Source organism: Vidua chalybeata, chromosome 18 (assembly GCF_026979565.1).
Source record: "Vidua chalybeata isolate OUT-0048 chromosome 18, bVidCha1 merged haplotype, whole genome shotgun sequence".
NCBI lineage: Eukaryota > Metazoa > Chordata > Aves > Passeriformes > Viduidae > Vidua > Vidua chalybeata.
Window position 1 is genome coordinate 3,468,264 of NC_071547.1, and position 17,530 is coordinate 3,485,793.

A 17,530-nucleotide genomic window follows, 5' to 3' on the forward strand; every position below is an offset into this window, starting at 1 on the left:
AGATTAAAACCTGCCAAAATAACCATTTTATCTTGGTACTGCCAAGATATTCCCACAGCATGCAAACAGTTTGTTTACAGAAGACATTAGACAAAGAAAGCTAGACCATAAATTTATGTTATCTTGACCAAGGAAATGGCAGAAAAGTTTTGAATATTAGCAGAAGTTTTAATTAATCAATCAAAAGCAAACAGGGAAATCTTACCAGTACTCGATCTCCAATTTTGAGCTCCCTTTCTCCTTTCTTTAGTGATCCAGCTTCCGAGAGGTTTGATATAGATTCACTGGCAGTTTTGGAAAGATTGCTAATCTGAGAAGGAGTTGCATGTTCCTTAGCAGCAAGGGGGGTTTTCTGTGGAATTCCTGAAGGGGGAAGTGCAGCAGTGGATGAGGACACTGCACTAGCAGCTGATGTGGATGTTGGGGACGTGGCTCTGGAAGCATGAGCTGTCTGGGTACCGTTGGCTTCGTCCTCTGTCACCACTTTCCTGCTCAGTTTGGATGGCCTTGTGAATATTCCCCTCAGGGGCTCGCACTGGAAGTAGCGAACTCCAGCCACGGAGCCATCGTTCTTCCCGATGGGCTCATCCAGGACAATCCCTGCCCACTGCCCCGGGGCAAACTGCGTTTCCCCCAGGAACTGGATGAAGCCGGGCTTGTTTCCATTGACCCAAACGCGCTCCCCGACCCTGAAATCATCCACAAACTCCTCGTGTGCATCTGCAGGGGTTGTGCTTGAGGGCTTCTCACTGGGAGCTGCTTTTTCTGCTGGAGCTGGAATCGAAGCACAATGAGAAACAATGGGAATCAAATACACTAATAATCCAAAGAGCATCATTACTTAGTTTCAATGTAACAATGTCCCTAATTAGGAGATCACAACTCTTAATTTTCCTGTGCAAATGCTGTAATCACTGGAAAAAAAAAATCAAAATCTGAGGACAGAGACACTGAATTTAATGAAGGTTTTAGTAATGCTGTTTTTGTAACAGTAAAAATCACAGGTCTGGCTTCAAAAACTCCCAAAGCATTTCTATCATGACAAGGTTTGAGGAAAATTGCTTATTTCCAATTAGATTTTTTGTAAGTTCCATGGGTAATTTTTTTAAAATCAGAAATACAAGCAAAAATACATTGGTGTAAAGAGTAAAAATAGTGTAATACTACAGCATTCAAGGTACTTTTTGTCAGAAGATGAATGAGGGAATGATTAAGACATTGAACTATTCCTTACCAGCAGCAACAGGTGCAGGTGTTTTGAGCAATGTACTCCCGTGCTTGATGGTCTTTGAAGGAGCCTTCAGTCCACTTGGTTTTAACATACTCATCTTTTTGCAATTATCCTCCTCGTCTGTAGCAACTATCTTTTTCCAAACATGGAGAAAATATATTGTTCAAGCTTTTTCAACTCCTGAATAAACCTGTATATAAAAAGATCAGACCTGAGCAAAGATCAGTGTTAACTCCTGCAGAAGGGATTTCTATATATGCACAATCTGTGTATAAGATGCATTATAAAAAAATGCTTTCCAGTAGCAACCAGCAGCATTTCCAGCTCCCCATCTTTTGAAGGCCATTTCCTATTAAAACCTAAATCATCCAAAGAACTCACTTTGCTGAATGCTGCTGTATTTATCTTGAGATTTAAACTAAAAGGTTATTTTAAGAAAGAAAAACAAAGCCCTTAACAGCATAGCTAACATTACACATAGATTTAACTGCTGCACACACACAACTGCTTTCAGTCACATTTTTTCCATTGTTGCAACATCCCAGCAAAACCAACTTGAGACTAGAGAAATAACAGCAACAGAAATCAAGACAGCCAGGAATTTCAGGATAAAAGGAATAAAGTTTCTAAGAGATTGGAACTGAAAAGCTAAAATTGTTTAAGAGTTACATGATGACAACCGAAAAGCAAAGAGCCACCTCAGCTCTCTGTGACCTCAGATCACAAGATACGCTGGCTCGCAGTCCCCACCGGTGCCCCAGCTAAGAGGAGGGACTCTTCCCAACGTTGCTAGGATAGAACTTGGAAGCCAGCTCGAAGCTTTTCAGGGAACTGTGTTTTGCCACAGGAGGCATCTTCTTTCTGATTACAAAAGCTTCAGAAAGGCATTTTCATCTCAAATGAAAAAATCTGTGTATTTTTTTTTACCTCGAATGCGAATTCAAAGCCGAACTTCAAGGTGATTGCTCTCCCCTCTCTTCAAAGGAATAAACTATTCTGTGTGAACACAGCTTGGCTTTGTGCTGACTTCTACATGAGGCACTGCCAGAACAGCTACAGCAACAGCAGCAGCACACACCTCAACAAAAACCTGAAGGGGGAAAGGAAATGGGCACGCAGCGAGTTTGCTCAGAACATGTCAAACAAGAACTACAAAGCAGGTCCCAGTCCTGCCCTTTACTCAGCACTCTGGCACCTGTCAGGACAGAAAGCTGGGCAGCTGCAGCCTCCCAGTGCCCAGGGGTGCAAACTGGGAGCTCAGCACCCAGTTAAAGGTAAAATGAACCTGCCAGCTCTGCTACAGCAAGGAGAACTCAGGAGAATAAACCAATCCTGTCTTTGTGTACCAGTCTAAGATTTATTCCTCCTGTATTATGAATTATTAATCAGCGTTCCTAAAAATCAATTCACTGCTTTGTGAACCTAAACACCAAAGTGAAACATTCCTCATGTTATTTCAAGACCTGCCCTGACAAACTGAATGCATTTTCTAGGTCTGCAACAATGTTATATTTTAAAAAGCATGAATTACCACCCTGGATGCAATTGTGTTTGCTGACAATTTAAATTCTGCTCCATCAAAACGATGAAGTGCTGGGAAGATTTCTGAACCTTTTTTTTTTCTAGTGTTGCCAGAAGTTTGTCACCCACCAGCCTGCAGAGTTATGACTCTGCATCACATTTCCTTATCCTTCCTTTTAGAAATCTTCTAAAACTGCACTTGGACCTTACACACCAAGGGCCTGAAAAGCCTTTTCTCTCTTACAAATGTGCTCCCTTCCTCAGGCCACAGGCCCTATTCCCTCCTCTCCAATGCCAGAATATCCATGCTCACCTCCCTTACTTTCCTCAACCCATCAAAATCCATGAAACACAAAAACTGTTCAAGATAAAAAAAGGATCTGGTACAAATACAGAAACAGGGGAAGCATCATGGCCAGTCATTTTTAGTTCACAGTCAGTGCCAAAGACCAAACTGATGGAAATTTGGGCCAAGGGGAATCCTCCTTAAGGAAGAATTCTCCTAAAGCCTAGAAGCTGGAACTGTTCCTCAGCACTCTGCCATTCTTTTCCATACATCACCTCTTTTTTGGCCCCCAAAGACCATTCCAGCCCCACCACAACTGCCCTGTGCAGGGACAAGTACAGCAAGAGGAAGCACACGCTGCATTAGCACCCAAATTAGACTTTGCCAGTTTCAGTTAATTATTTATTAATAGATGGTTAACAAGCCCCTGCTCAACAGCAAGGTAGGATGTTCTACCCCTGCATTTCTTGGCTCAGGGTACTCATTCATAGTTTAATCTTGCTCTCCACAGTCATGGGTTATATATTTGCTGTGTCATTTGCTTTTCTCAACACACAGGCCTTCAACTAGGACAGAAGTAACACAATCCCTCCTGTCCTGGTTTCACAGTTACTGGAATTGTAGCTTAATTCAGACAAAATAAAGGCTAAGATTATAGGCCACCGTTTTTGATAACTGACTGCCTCACTGCAATAGTTAAAATGCAAATTTTGGTCTTAGGGACAGGGCCTTTGGAGCAGCATTGCCTAATGGAGCTCATAAAACACATACATTTCCATCAAGTGATTTTAAGCATTACACACTCCAACATATCCTAACAGGCTCCAGATGTCAATGATCTCACTTCAGTTCTCATAAAAGACAGCAGCTCAATGCTTGTCTCAATTTGTTCTTTCCTCCCTTGAATCTATCTCAGCTCTTCAGAAAATGGATCCTTATAACCAATAGGCAAAAATATTACTGTGTCCCAAAATATCCTGTCAGGAACCTAAGGAAAGGTCCAGAAAGCCTCTGATAATACATTCCACTGAAGTGTTCTGCTAGTAACAAAACTGAGCATAAAAAAGAGATTTTAAGCACAGGCTTTGCACTTGTGCCATTATTGGAAATATATGACTACACACAATATGAATTTTAACTGATTAACAATACCCTTATTCTTATTTACCTTTTAAAGACCTCTAAGTATTGCATGGATCAAGCAACAAGCTGGGAACCATTTGTTTAAGTAAATAAATCCTACTGATGTGCTATGTGATAATAGAAAAGAATTCTGTTGGCAAAATTATATTAAAAATAAATAAATAAAATGTAGCCACATAATTACAAAGGCAGAATATTTACCAACTGCCAAAAAAGGAATTCCTATAATAAAAAGAAAGCAGCTGTCCAACGTTCCTTTCAAGACTATTTTCAACAAATAGTGCTCAAAAAAGAATTAAATTAAATAAGAACACAGGGTAGAAAAGCCTCAGCTCACTACCTAACCCTGTAGTCATGGCAAGAACTTAGGAGTACCAGTGGAACCACAGAATAATTTAGGTTGGAAAAGACCTCTAAGATAATTAAGTCCAGCTTTTCCTAGTTCTTCAAAACACTTCAAATTAAAAAGATTCATATTTAACTTAGTTAACACCATTAACAGAGTAAATACTGCTGGAAAATGCCTTACAATGCCAATGCATTTCCAAGCTCAAAAAGAGACAGCTTGATTTGTTAATTGTGCTGAGCACAGAGGTGCTTTGCAAAACACATCTAACCAGTCACACTAAAAGATAAAGAGGAAATATTCTAAAAGGGGCTTGTGGAACAGATAACTGCTAAAAAAATCTCACAGGGCCCTATAAGCCGAGACCATCACATGCAACCCCTGTGGCAGTCAGTAATAAGCACCTAGAAAACAAATTCCCATACCATAAAGAAAAGTAAAATTACCAAAATAAAACAGAAAATCCTTTTGTAGAAAAGCTAAATGGAAAATATATTCCAAAGACCACCATGATGCAGTTAAGTTCACCTTCCTGAGAGAAAAACAAACTCAGCACAAGAATCACTGTTTGAAATCTCTGCCTGAACAGCATTTCTTAAATACCTGTTTCGTATTTGTTGTCCAGCTGCTGCTGCCAAGCTTGAGGGAGCTCATGAATCGTTCCTCAAATATGTGGAGTTTAGAGAAAGTAACTTGGAATTTTGAACCTGGAAAGATTTCCCCTCCAGAAAAGAGGGGAACCTGGAAAGAACTCCCCTCCACGAGTTAGTCCAAGAGCTCTGACCCCACACAGTTATGAACACAACTCCTAAAATTATTGCAGTCTTAAAACTAAAGCACATAAACGTGTTCTCTATGATTCAGATCTAATTCCTACAGCTCCAAAAGTTGTATTTGCAGTCTCCTGGGATGTTATTACACTCCTGTAAGAAGGGAGTATATATATTTACAAAAGCACTGAATAGTTTCAGTTGAATTGATAAGCTTCTGAAATTCATGCCTGATTTAAAAATACAACCCCATTTTGGCTTTGAACAAAATCAATGCCTTCTCCTTGCACTGCTCTTTGCTGCTTGCCACCACTTGGAGAATATTTCTTTGTGTGCAAGAATGAGCCAGATCAGAGCCAAACTTGTGGAAGTAATTAAAGCACAGCAGGTGCACAAACTGACCAGACTGGGACATGCCCACCAGCATCCTCACAGGAACAATTCTGGAGGAAGGGAGAAGCTGAATCCCGGAACAAGAATCTTCCTAATCCTGACTCCCCCTCTGCTGCATTCTGGGTCTATTGGAGACATTTCTTACTGGGCATCCAAACAGTCTGAATAACCACTCTGCAAGCAATGGATTACATTTACAGTGAAATATTCCAGAGCACACAATATCCACTGCAAAAGTCTCACTCAGCTTCAAAGCCAGTCCTGTACAATTACAAGTTGCTAAACCAGAAGGATGGATTTGGAAGCCTTCATGCACTCACTTTACAGAGCTTCTCTGAAGTGATGCAGCACTCTTGGTGCTCCTGGCCACTCCCTACTTAAAATACAACCATTTCTGGAGCAATGGACCCACATCCAGGTCTCTCTGCATTGATCCACTGAAGCCAGACAGTGAAAAGGCAAATGAACTTCTCTGTGACCCTCACGCTCCTGACTTACTGCAAATTCCATGTGTTTTGTCAGCTCTGATGCATCTATTGAATGGGCAGCAAGTTCAGACTGAAACACACCAGAAAGCACCGTAGGCATTTGTTAACAAAGCGAGGCACAAACAGCAAATTATGGTGGGACTGAGGTAACAGCCTCTGCAGAGGCCACTGTTAAACCAAACTGAGCATCTGAGCTTGCTCAAGGTTTTAACTGCACTGCTCAGGGATTACATTGGAATTAGAGGCATCTTCATGTATCAGTCTCATTGAAACTAAGATAATTGAAGAAAGAATTTATATATAAAACAGAAAACAAACAGAATGAAGAATTTAAGATTTCAATACAAAAAGAGCTGGCATTTGGAAGTCAATATTTGATTACTCATTCAACACACAGCAATTAGAGAAAGGGAGCATTTAAAAACATGGCTTCAGTTTCATTTTGTCTTCCAGAAACCATTGATTTTTATGTCAATTACTCAAGCAATGTTATGATCTGAATATAGCCTTCAGATACTTCACTACTAGAAGAAAAGACATTATTTAATTCAATGTTTGTTATGGCAAGCGCCTTGAAAACATTTATTTGGGTTACTATGCTCTGCTTAGTGCCAACATCAACATCAAAACATGAGGGCTGGTACCTGCACATGAAACCAATGTTTTGTACATCACCTTTAAAGGTAGAAAAAAATTGCATTTATAACTCAGCTGATCAGGTACAAAACAAAAGAAATCCAGACTTTTCAGACCTGTTGTTTGCAGGTACTGGAACAGGAAATAAAAATTTTGTAAGGAAATCAGCAAGAAGGTCTCATAACTTACACAGGATCCTTATGTCATTCTGCTTTCCAGCCCAATCCAACATAACCATCATAGGAATTCCAGAGGTCAACCCTTCACAAAGGCAAACACTTATCCTACAGGAACCTCAAAGCCACAGTTTCTTATATTCTGTTTTTTAACATAAATATGAATTTTACTAGAGACAGACTCTTGAAGAAGTGCATCTCTACTTAATTTAACCAGGCATAACTATTACATTAACAGAACAAAAGCAATTCTTGCTCTTTTGAAGTGCCTTCACAGTAGCTACGAGGCTAACTCCAGGAAATTACTGCTGCATGCAACTTTTAGAAGGGCTTTAGTCTAACCCAAACACTGTTTGCTTTTGCTGCCATAACACGAGCCCAAAGCCTGCAGGAATTTGGGAAGTTTGCCCACTGGGATGACACAGCTCCTCTGACAGCGGCACTGACGTGATGAACTCAACCTGAAACGAAGAGTGGCAAAAAACAAAACCAACAGAAACTGGAACAGAGCTATCCTATCAGTGGCAGAGGGCCTGAAAATCCTTCCAACTGTGTTTTTCAGGGCACTGGTTTGGATAAACATTCCTTAGTCTGAGGCAGGCAGTGTGTGTTTAGTGAGACAGGAGCACTCAGGGATCTCTGAGCAGTCCCAGGGCTGTAACACAAACACTGTGCCTTGTCATCACTCATCCCACCATGGAACCACTGCCCCGGGGCTAAGGACATCCCCAGAAATAGCTCCTGGGTTCTCACTCCAAAGAGCAAATCCCTGCTTCCTTAAAATCTCAGAGATGCTCCCTCTGTCTTGTACACTGAGAGGGACTGGGGAAGAATGTTTGGGAATCCCAAAGCCCCACAGCACTGGCCCTCGTTAAGGACATGGGAACCTACAGCTCAACCAGCAACTTCAGATTTATTTCTTAACTGAAATCAATAGTAGAAGTTGCATTTCTGTACCACAGAGATGACTGGAACTGTTCTCCACGTGAGGTCACAGATCCCAGGTTATTCAGAACCAAAGACTTTTAGATCATCTTTCAACATCAGCCAGGTCTACACACAAATCTGTATTTCTCCTTTGATTTTGACCTGCTGGGTAATTTCCACTAAATAAAAATAAAAGGTAGGAGATCTCTAATAAAAAAAAAAATCCTATTCCTACAAGTTACAGAAGCAGGAGAACCAGGAGGAGGGAGACTTGTGTTTAAAGAGTTTTGAGTTTCTCCCAGTATCTTTAGACTAACTGATTTATGAAGCAAATTTGTCATCAATACATTTGACAGCAGCAGGTTATCAGTTTACTTGGAGATAGTATAAAACTTGAACTTAATATAGTTAATAAGGCAACCATTATGAGACCCAAATCCACTGAAAACTGGTTTTAGGGAATTGCTCAGTTGCTAAATAAGATACAAGGACATTTTTCCACCTTGGGAATTCCAGGATATTTGCTGCAAATTGTATAAACAAGATTGTCCCAGCACACGCCAGGGAAAGGGAAAGGCGGGGTGAATTCTTATAACTCAGAAACTGTTCTAAGAAGAAGATGAATCAGATCAAAGATAGTAAGAGGCTTAGGACCTGAAACCATCAGTCAGATATTACAGCACTCCTATGAGGAAGGTAATTCATAAAAGCTTCAGCACTGCTTATGGATTTTAATTCTGCATCAGGGACATTTTAAGTCACCCTGTTTTATCATTCTAGAACTTGCTATGCTCATTCAGATTCCCAAATGCCTCAGGATCCTCAGTAAAGAAACACGAAACACAGACTGTTGAATATGAAACACAAATCAGAGGATGTCTAAAAACTATTTTGGGCCAGCAATTTGTGAGTAATTTTTTCTCAATCTATTGCTATTTCAAACACAGCCTGATCAGTCTTTTTAAAAAGATTCTGCCTATCTTTAATTAATCAGGAAGAGCTGATAATTGTTAATATGATGCAAACTCTAGCACTTCAAGTTGCCACTGTGCACACAGATTATAAAAACATTGCTGCTCTGGTCTATTAAAAGATCAGGAAGCACATGATCCTCCCTCTCCAGCACATCATTCCCTACAGAAGGAGTCAAGGATTGAGGTGTAGAGAAAGTTTCCAACTAAGTAAATAAGTGCCACCTCTTCTGGTAAGCCCATTATCATCACTTACTAATTTTCCTACATTTCTCCCAGGAAGTTCTTGTCTTTCCCCAAAGACCTCCATTTCAGTAAGAAAAAGAACATTTTGTTTGACTGTCCACACTGACTTCTGTTGATGATAATGCACTTCAGCCATCCCAGTAAGTGCAATCAGTCAGGATAAAATGATGACTTTGGAACAGATGAGCCTCAATTTCAAGTTATTTGGTATCTACAATTTAAATTTTGAGAAAGAAAACATCATCTCCCTTCAGCCTCAAACCCCAAAGCATTTAAAGGCACAAAGGCTTCTCCCTAATACAATTACAACCCAAGCAGCTGAAACAAAGATGCTGCTTTTTATAGTAAGGATTTAATTTTTATAGACTTGGGTGAAACTGTAACTGTTTCACACTGGGTGAAAACATCAAGTCAGCTGTCTCTTTTTAGCTCTCCGTGTTCTTAGCCTTTGAAATTAGCACCATGACTGCTGCTTGGCTGGCAGAGAGCTCAGAAGCACAAATTGAGAATTTAGATAAATATTGCTGTGATTGAGTGGATGCTGCTGCCAAGCAGAGCAGCAGAGTGAGAGTGTCAAATAAGCTGATTCTATACAATACTGAGTTTCTCTCTCTGCCTTGCAATTTCCCCTCATAATAAGCTAAAAATATAGACAGTAAGATTATAAGGATCAGGGAAAATGAATAGCTTTTAATGGTGGTTCTTCTGGAAACACTGAAGATGTATCTTATAAATTAAAGGAATGTATGGTACTAATCTTATGAGTTTGTACAAATAATTAATGAGATGTTCCACGTGGAAAAACTTAAGTTGGTGTTAAAGCATAAACTTGTACAGCCTGTCCTTAGATGCATCTCCTGAATCCTTCACAGCCTTTTGGGGGGCAGGAGCCAGTACCAGGTTTGTGGGTACTTCCAAGGGTCAGTCACAGAGTGACTCTTCATTCTGCAAGAACAAATGGATGTGGAGGACAGACACCTGCACAAGCAGGAGGTGTTTAAATCATCAGGGAGCTGCTGACAGAGTTCTGCTGGTCAACACCAACGAAATGGTTGCTCCAGCAGAAACTGGCATGGGGCTGAGGGCAGCTGAGATTACAGCTAATGCAGTATATAATTGCCTTTCATGAAATAACAAAACACCATCTGAGGCATTTCCAAACATGCTGCTCCAATAAGGATTCCAGCGAGTTACTCTTTATACGTGCCAGCAGAGCCAGCAGTCCCTAAGGAATGCCAAAGGATTAAACAAGAGCTGCATTCATTCATGGTTGTCATGTTCAAACATTAGAAAACTTGCATTCAACATACAGAGCTAACATTTGACCCAAGTGTTTTAGAAAGAGAAAGAAAAGCAGCTCTGAAAAATCATATTGGCAAGGCAGAACTCTCTATTTCTTTTTAAGGAGGATCCATTTTGATATATTCTCAGTCCCTCCCAAGAAAAACTTTAACAGGGCTAAAAGGATAAAGGGAGGAACACTAAAGGAATTATGCAATCTGCCCAAGCTGAGTAAATAAAGGCTGCCTTGGGTATCCAGAGTCAGAAGACGGCAAACAGATACAACCTGAAAGTCAGACAGGAAATCTTCAGGAGCTCTAGGAAGTTGTAGCAATCAGCAGAGAGAGCACTGCTCCTTCCTACAGTGTAATCACACGAGGAAAGATGCTGCTATTCCCTACAGAATACATCTGGAATGAGCATACAAGACAGCTGGTGTTCTGCCCTCCCTAGAAAGCTGAGATCTTCTCTTTAAGGGAAACCATACAAATTATGTAAAACTCTTTTTTGCCAAATAAAATCTCCCTCTTGATCCCTAAAGATATGGACATTTAAGGTCACATTTCCAAGCTTTTCTGCTTCAGACAACTCATCCCTCTCCCTTCAGTACACAGAAAGCTTTAGTGCACTGTAGCACAGACAGAAAACCTCCCAGCACGTATACAAGGACTGGGCAGGAAGAGAACCTTGAAATCTTGTCATTTTACAGCAAGAACTAACAATCCTCAGCATGTAAAAGATGAACAGTTCAACTTTCCTTAGAATAAGAAATGCTGCTGTGGGTGGAGGGGAGGTGTTTACTTTTCCTTCACAGTATCTACTTTGCAATCTTCCTACTCTTGCAGCAGGTGCACATGGACACACTTCAGGAAAACCGCTCTGCCGTTGCTAGTTTCAAATTTACATTGCATTCAGAATGCATATTTCTGTTCTTTCAATAAAATACTTTGCAAAGCAGCCAGCATCGAGGCACTTCCTCTTTTGTACCCCTTTTTCTTTCTTCTTCCTACATGTCAATACAAGTATCACATGCTTTAAAATCCTTCTGCTCAAAGATCTCAAAGCAACCTGTGAACTTCTATAAAACCCTGCCCATTCAGCACAGTGGGTAAGTGAAGGGGTGGGGAGGAACAAGTCTTCATTTCACAGTCATATATTTAATCATCAACATATACAATCACAGAGTTAAGTTTTCCTCTCCAAGCTCTACTTTGGAAAATTTCTTTGGTGTTGGCTTTTGCTTGTTTATATTTTGAAAAAATTATTTAAAGCACGGAATCAGCACCAAGATGAAAGGGAAAACTAACTCCTGATTTATTTTTTTTTTATGCAGCAGGAGCATTACCCTGTGAGTAACAGCACCAATTACCTTGTGCCCCATGACAGCTATGGCACAGAAAAGGGAGCACTGCATCGCCTGAGGTACAGCACTATAGCGGGAACAGGAGGGGCCTGGAGCAGCGCCTGTGCCTGGGAATCCCGCAGCTCCGACAGTGCCTAGAACATGGCAGCAAACTCTCCTGAGCCACCTGAGGGGATGCCAGAGCAGCTCACCTGGAAACCAGCAGATTTTATAACAACGCGAGGACGGGGAGCGGCCATAAAAAACAAATCCAAAAATGCCAAGGTAGATTATTACTAAAATATCCGTATGTAAATGCAGGATGCTGGGAATTGCGGGTCAGCACTTCCCAAGGAATATAAGGACTACCCAGACCTCTTCCCTCAGAACCAGCCGCTCAAGCCACCACTAACCCAGCACAGCGCCGCAGCTTCCCAGGGCGAGACTCGAGCAGAGGCTGCGATCCAACCTTCGTGTCCCCGCTCCGGACAACCACGCCGGAGGCTGAGGGAGACGAGGCCGTCCCGCTGCTGCTCCGCGCCGGCCCCGCGTCCGCAGCGCCCCGTCCCGCCGGGGCTCGGCCGGGCCCCCGCGGGCAGCACGTGCGGCGGCCGCTAACAGCCCTCAGCGCCGGGGCCCGGCCCGCCGCCCCTCACGGCCCCGCCGCTGCCCCTCACGGCCCCTCGGCACCGACCCCCGCGCCCTCAGACCCGCCCAGCGCGGCGCCCGGACGGGAAGCGCGGAGGCCCCGAGGCGGGAGGCGGCGGACGCGGCTCCCGCCGCCCTCAGGCGCCGCCGTCGCCCCGCGCGCTCCTCAGGGCGGCCTCCCCCCCGGCCCCGCCGCCTCACCCGCCCCGCCGCCGGCGCAGCTCCCGCCGTCTCCTCCGGCTGCTGCCGCCGCTCCTGTTCCTGCTCCCGCGGCCCCTCTGCAGCGGCGCCGCCCCGGCTCGCAGGAGGCGGAGCGGGGCGGGCGCAACGTCTGCGCCCGCCGGGGCGGGGACTGCACCAGCAGCAGTAGCGGCGGCGGCACCGGCGGTGCCCCCGAGCTCCCCGCGCCCCCTCCTCTCTCTTTGTCCGCCCCCCGCTTTGTTCGCCCCGCGGCAGCCGCAGCCCGGGGGAGGGAGCGGCTGTGCCCCGGCTCGGGGCGACCCCGCCGCGCCCGGTGGTCCCGGAGCCGGCGCTGCGGCACAGCCCGGCTGGGTGGGAGGGGGAGAGGGTGGGCACACACGGGGAGGTGTGAAGCACATCGCTCCAGTGGGTGAATAACTTCACTGTCTGCTGCTTCGCTCCATTTTCCTTTTGTCCTGATGCCCAGAAATCCATCATGCAGAAATTTATTATCCCAAAGTACTGAATTTTTTATTTTCTTTGTGTTTGTGAAGCAACACATTGGAAGCTGGCGTTATCCCACTGCTAAAGTTTAAACAGCTGGAGCAGCAGCCCCAACGCCATCATCAACAATTTAATACCGATTTTCAAGGCTGAATCAAACAGCTCTGCTCCACTTCTTCCCCTCTTACAAACAGGCAGCACAGCCCAGCCAGAGCTGGCCCATCACCGCTGAATTCCTCACAAAACAAACCTCAGTTTGCAGCCTCATAGCTTGTTGGGTTTCTGCATGATGCCATTCGAACAAAAGGGTGATGAGAAAGCAGTTCCATTGCTGGGGACTGATTGCAATTTGTGTTTCATTTTGGCTTTGTTCTTTGGCATTAATCCAGCATGGTAAAGCATAAAATGGTGTGATGCATTCCCCAAATAAAAGGTTTCAACTACAATATTTAGCAATGTTTGTTAGAATTTCACTTCCTAAACGTTAAACACAATCTCTTGCCATGGCCATTACATGGTGAAACAGAATTTGAATCCATGTACAGCCACCCCTCTTTCTCCCTACAAAATTTGATAAAAGTTTCGCTGAATAAGGACTTCAGGATTTAAACACTGGGCTGTATTCAGAAGTGCAGAGCCAGCAAAGGATTGCTTTTAAAAAAATGACCCTGCAGCCCCTAGCTATGGAAATAATCCCAAAAAAATTGCAATAAAGTTAGAAACTGGAGAGTTGTACTAACTTTACAGAACACTTGCCTAAAATATCTTCTGGCTTGAGAGCTGCACCTCTGTGCTTCTTTCTGGTGGTGCACATTTGAGCTTTCTGTACTGATCTGATGCTAACATAGAATGGGTTTTTCTCTAAGTGTATCTATCATTCTCCATCATTAATTTGATGTTTTGTCTCTCAGTTAATTTGTCACCATGTAAGTCCATCTCAAATGTTTGCAGTTCAATGCACAGCATTAAAGTTGTATAAGCAGTATCAGACTGATGCATCGAGGACACAGCACAGCAACTACAAGGCAGCTTAAAGATGAAAACTAGAAGTTGCAAGTTTGTGCTGTTATTGTAGAACTTGTCATCATGTGGGAGCAGTAACAGTGGGGAAATAATGGATAAAATATGTTTAAATCTGTAAATAGTTTGCTTCACTCCCTTGCAAGGCTACAGTAAAAATGTCCTGGTGGACTAAGGCAAGAATTGAGAATGTCACACAGATCAAGGGAATGTGCCACTGTTTTTTCCAGTAATTTCTTACTGAACAGACTCAGCTTCAAGATCCCATAGTCCTGTAGGAAAAAAAAAGAGAGTTTGTTATGCATTCTTTGATCAGAATCAACTTCATACTATGAAAATGTAGCTTTGGAACAACTGCAACTTCAGTTCATCCCAGCTGGAAACGGTTGACAGCCTCTGTGTACCAGTCTGCACCCAGAGGGCACAGCCAATTTGTAGGAATCATTGTAATAAAAGATCCTGGTACAATAAACCACCCTCCTGTACAGGATTAGATATGACTGAAAGCCAGAATATCTTTGATTCCAGTCCTGGTGGCTGTTTTCTGATCTGCATGATCAGATCAGTCAACAAATAATATATAGGCATTTTCATAATTCCATGAGAACAGGAATTGCTGGATGCTTCAGGGAAATTCAGGATGCCAACATAACTACTGGCATCCTGGCCACAAGTACAAGGCTCACTTTAAAATTAGAATTCTCAATAATGTGGGAACACCAGTTGCAGTTGTTTCTGCCCTTCTTCAGATTTGTGAAGGCTCCAAGGATGTTGAAGCTTTCTAAAGAGCAAACATGTTGTCCTTTAAGAACTGAATGTAAGGATCTCTCAACAGAAGAAATCCATTTTTCTATTCAATGGGATGTATTCATCCAAGTATGAGAATTCTGAGTGAAGATTTTTTTTTCCATCTGAATTATCTCCTCAATATGCACATCTGGCAATTCCCACACAGAACTGATGGTCACATCTGCTACAGAAAAGACAGCTAATTGCTTTTTTTTATCTCAGAAGTGCTGCTTCAAAAATCCCAGCACTTGCACTACTATTTTCTGTAGTTTCTTTTCTGTAAAGGCTGCAAAAAGCCTTTTCACTGCTAATGTACTTACTGCTTCCCTTCCCCAGGTCAGCCAGACTACCCAGCAGCCATAAAAGAAAAAGCTCTCCAAACCCATGTTCTTTGGTGAGCTACCCAAGACAAGCTTTCATCCAATTTTACATTATTTGATCTACTCTAACATGGGTAAAACAACAGAGAGCAGTATTTGAACAAATTAAAAAAGAATCCTTTCTGCATTCTGGTTTAAACAAGATACTTAAATTAACAATAAAGTTCCTCTTGATGAGTGTTTAATTTCCCTGATAACTGAGGAACCAGTCTATTAATAAAGATGCAAATCATTCCAGCACTTATGTAAATAGCAATAAAAGCTGCATTCTCACCTACAGCAAAACAAAGCAGAAGGATTTTTTTTCCTATTGAGTGCTGAATTCTAAAGAAAGGGTAAATAAATGTTCATTCATTCATGGGTGACAACTACACACATGTTGCAAAAAATCTGATGTAACATCTCTGCTGCTGTAGTTGTCTGAAGTCTAGGAAGTGTCCAATTGTCACACAGTAATTACCACTTATTAAATCCATCCTGTTTTCTAAAAGCTACTCCAGGAATCACGACCAATTCTTCCCTCTGACTCATCCCCTCCCACCCCCCAAAATGTAGCAATGACTCTGCACTGTATTCTTAGGAACAGCATCAATCTTCAGTGGCATTCCCTTCCCAGGGGCAGCACAGCCATGGCACAGAACGAAGGTGCTACGGGGTTCCATGGCAACTGAAACACTTGGATTATACTGGAGCTTTTTCCTCCTCTTCATTTCTCTTTTTTTTTTTTTTCCCAGCTATGCTGCCTCACAGAGCTTGCAGTGAAATAATTATTTTTAGCAGCTACCACATCTTTCACATCTTCTAGAATCTCAGCTATTTCTCTTTTCTTGACGTTTTGAGCGCTGTGAATTGGGTTATAAAAGAGTCAGAAATTTGGATCTTTTTAAGACACAACTTCCCACCTGACTGATACTCAGAATATTTTGCAGAGATTTGATTTTTTAGATGTGCATGAGCATTTCTGGTGTTCCAAGTGCTGTAAATAAACACGAGGACTATGCCAACAGGAGTCTGTGGGAAAATCTGAGTGATGCCTGCTCATGCTATACCCACCTCATTACAGATTTTATTACTCATTCATTTCAATAAACTCTAATCTAGGTTATTATGCCACACCCATCACCATGGGAATGGCACTTAAAAGCACCCAAAATACTTTCCTATTCAGCTTTTCCTTGGGACTTAAGAGTGTGATCTGATTGCAGTTTCAATCTACAAAACCCATTTGAGTAGTTACAGCTGACAGATTAAAAACCTCACTAATTACAAGCATCTTCAGTGCAACAATATGGAGCACTTGATAGAACAGTGAATTACAGATAAATAGCTAAGAGATGCAGATGAATGAATTCCTCATCATGAGAGAAGCAGCAGAGATAACTCCCCATCCCTAATTAACTGTGTCTTACAGCAGAGGTAAATACAGGAGGAATTTTACTTACTGGTTCAGTTTTCTCACAGCACTATCCATGCTGACTGCCACCTCCAAAGACAGGAGAATTCCAAAAAGATTTAAAAGAATAATTAAAAAGATACCTCTGAGTGCTCTCAAAGAATTTTGTATGATTTATCATTATTTGAAATTAAATTACTAAAATTAAACCCAGAAATTAAACAGTCCCTGCCTGCTTTACTGAGATCAAAACATATCACAAAAATATTATTTTAAGAAAAAAAATAAGCATTACAGGAACATTTACAACACTGCAGTTTGAAAGACAAAAGAATAACAAATGAAAATACTTTAGTCACAACTGTTTTGCTTATCTGTTATGACCAATTAATTATGTGGAAGGGTGATTGAGAATGGACCATACAGAGCACTGAAAGGTTCTAAGCACATAAAGATGATTTTTATCTTGTGTGCTCTTCTGCCTTGCTCACAGAAACCACAAACACTCCTTTAGTTTAGGCTGCATGTCCTACTCAGGCAGCAGCATTTCCTAAGAGCCATTAAAAGCAGATCTTTAAGGTGTGGTGAGAGAACTGCGTGTTTCAAACATGAGCAGCACAACACACCCAGAAGGTGTGCACTGGCAATCATCACCTCCTGCCCTGCATCCCTGTATCATCCACGTGGCAATGGTGCAGCACACAAAGGCTCCTGTAAACTGTCATTACTGGCTTTTAAATCCATGGAAGGAGGAGGAGGAAAAAGTGCCAGACCTCCATATGCTTCCCAACAGAGCTTTCTTTAAATGTGTGTAGAAGGTGGAAACAGTACATTATTTTGTTGTTCACTCCTGTTATAA

General features: G+C 42.2%; 1 protein-coding gene across 4 annotated transcripts in view; it reads right to left on the reverse strand.

The window, feature by feature from the left end:
- CLIP1 (CAP-Gly domain containing linker protein 1) overlaps positions 1 to 12,920 on the reverse strand; it is a 62,070-nt gene extending 49,150 nt beyond the window's left edge. For 2 of the 4 annotated variants that reach the window (XM_053959031.1, XM_053959030.1), the window contains exons 1-3: positions 12,171 to 12,333; positions 1,235 to 1,421; positions 206 to 774 (exon numbers count right to left, since the gene is read on the reverse strand). In XM_053959031.1, the coding sequence (XP_053815006.1) occupies positions 206 to 774; positions 1,235 to 1,328 (663 nt within the window). In that variant the 5' untranslated portion in view covers positions 1,329 to 1,421; positions 12,171 to 12,333. Of the gene's footprint in view, positions 1 to 205; positions 775 to 1,234; positions 1,422 to 12,170; positions 12,335 to 12,606 lie in introns of those variants that run through there. The other 2 variants (XM_053959032.1, XM_053959029.1) reach the window with 2 other exon arrangements.
- Positions 12,921 to 17,530: the final 4,610 nt, after the last annotated feature.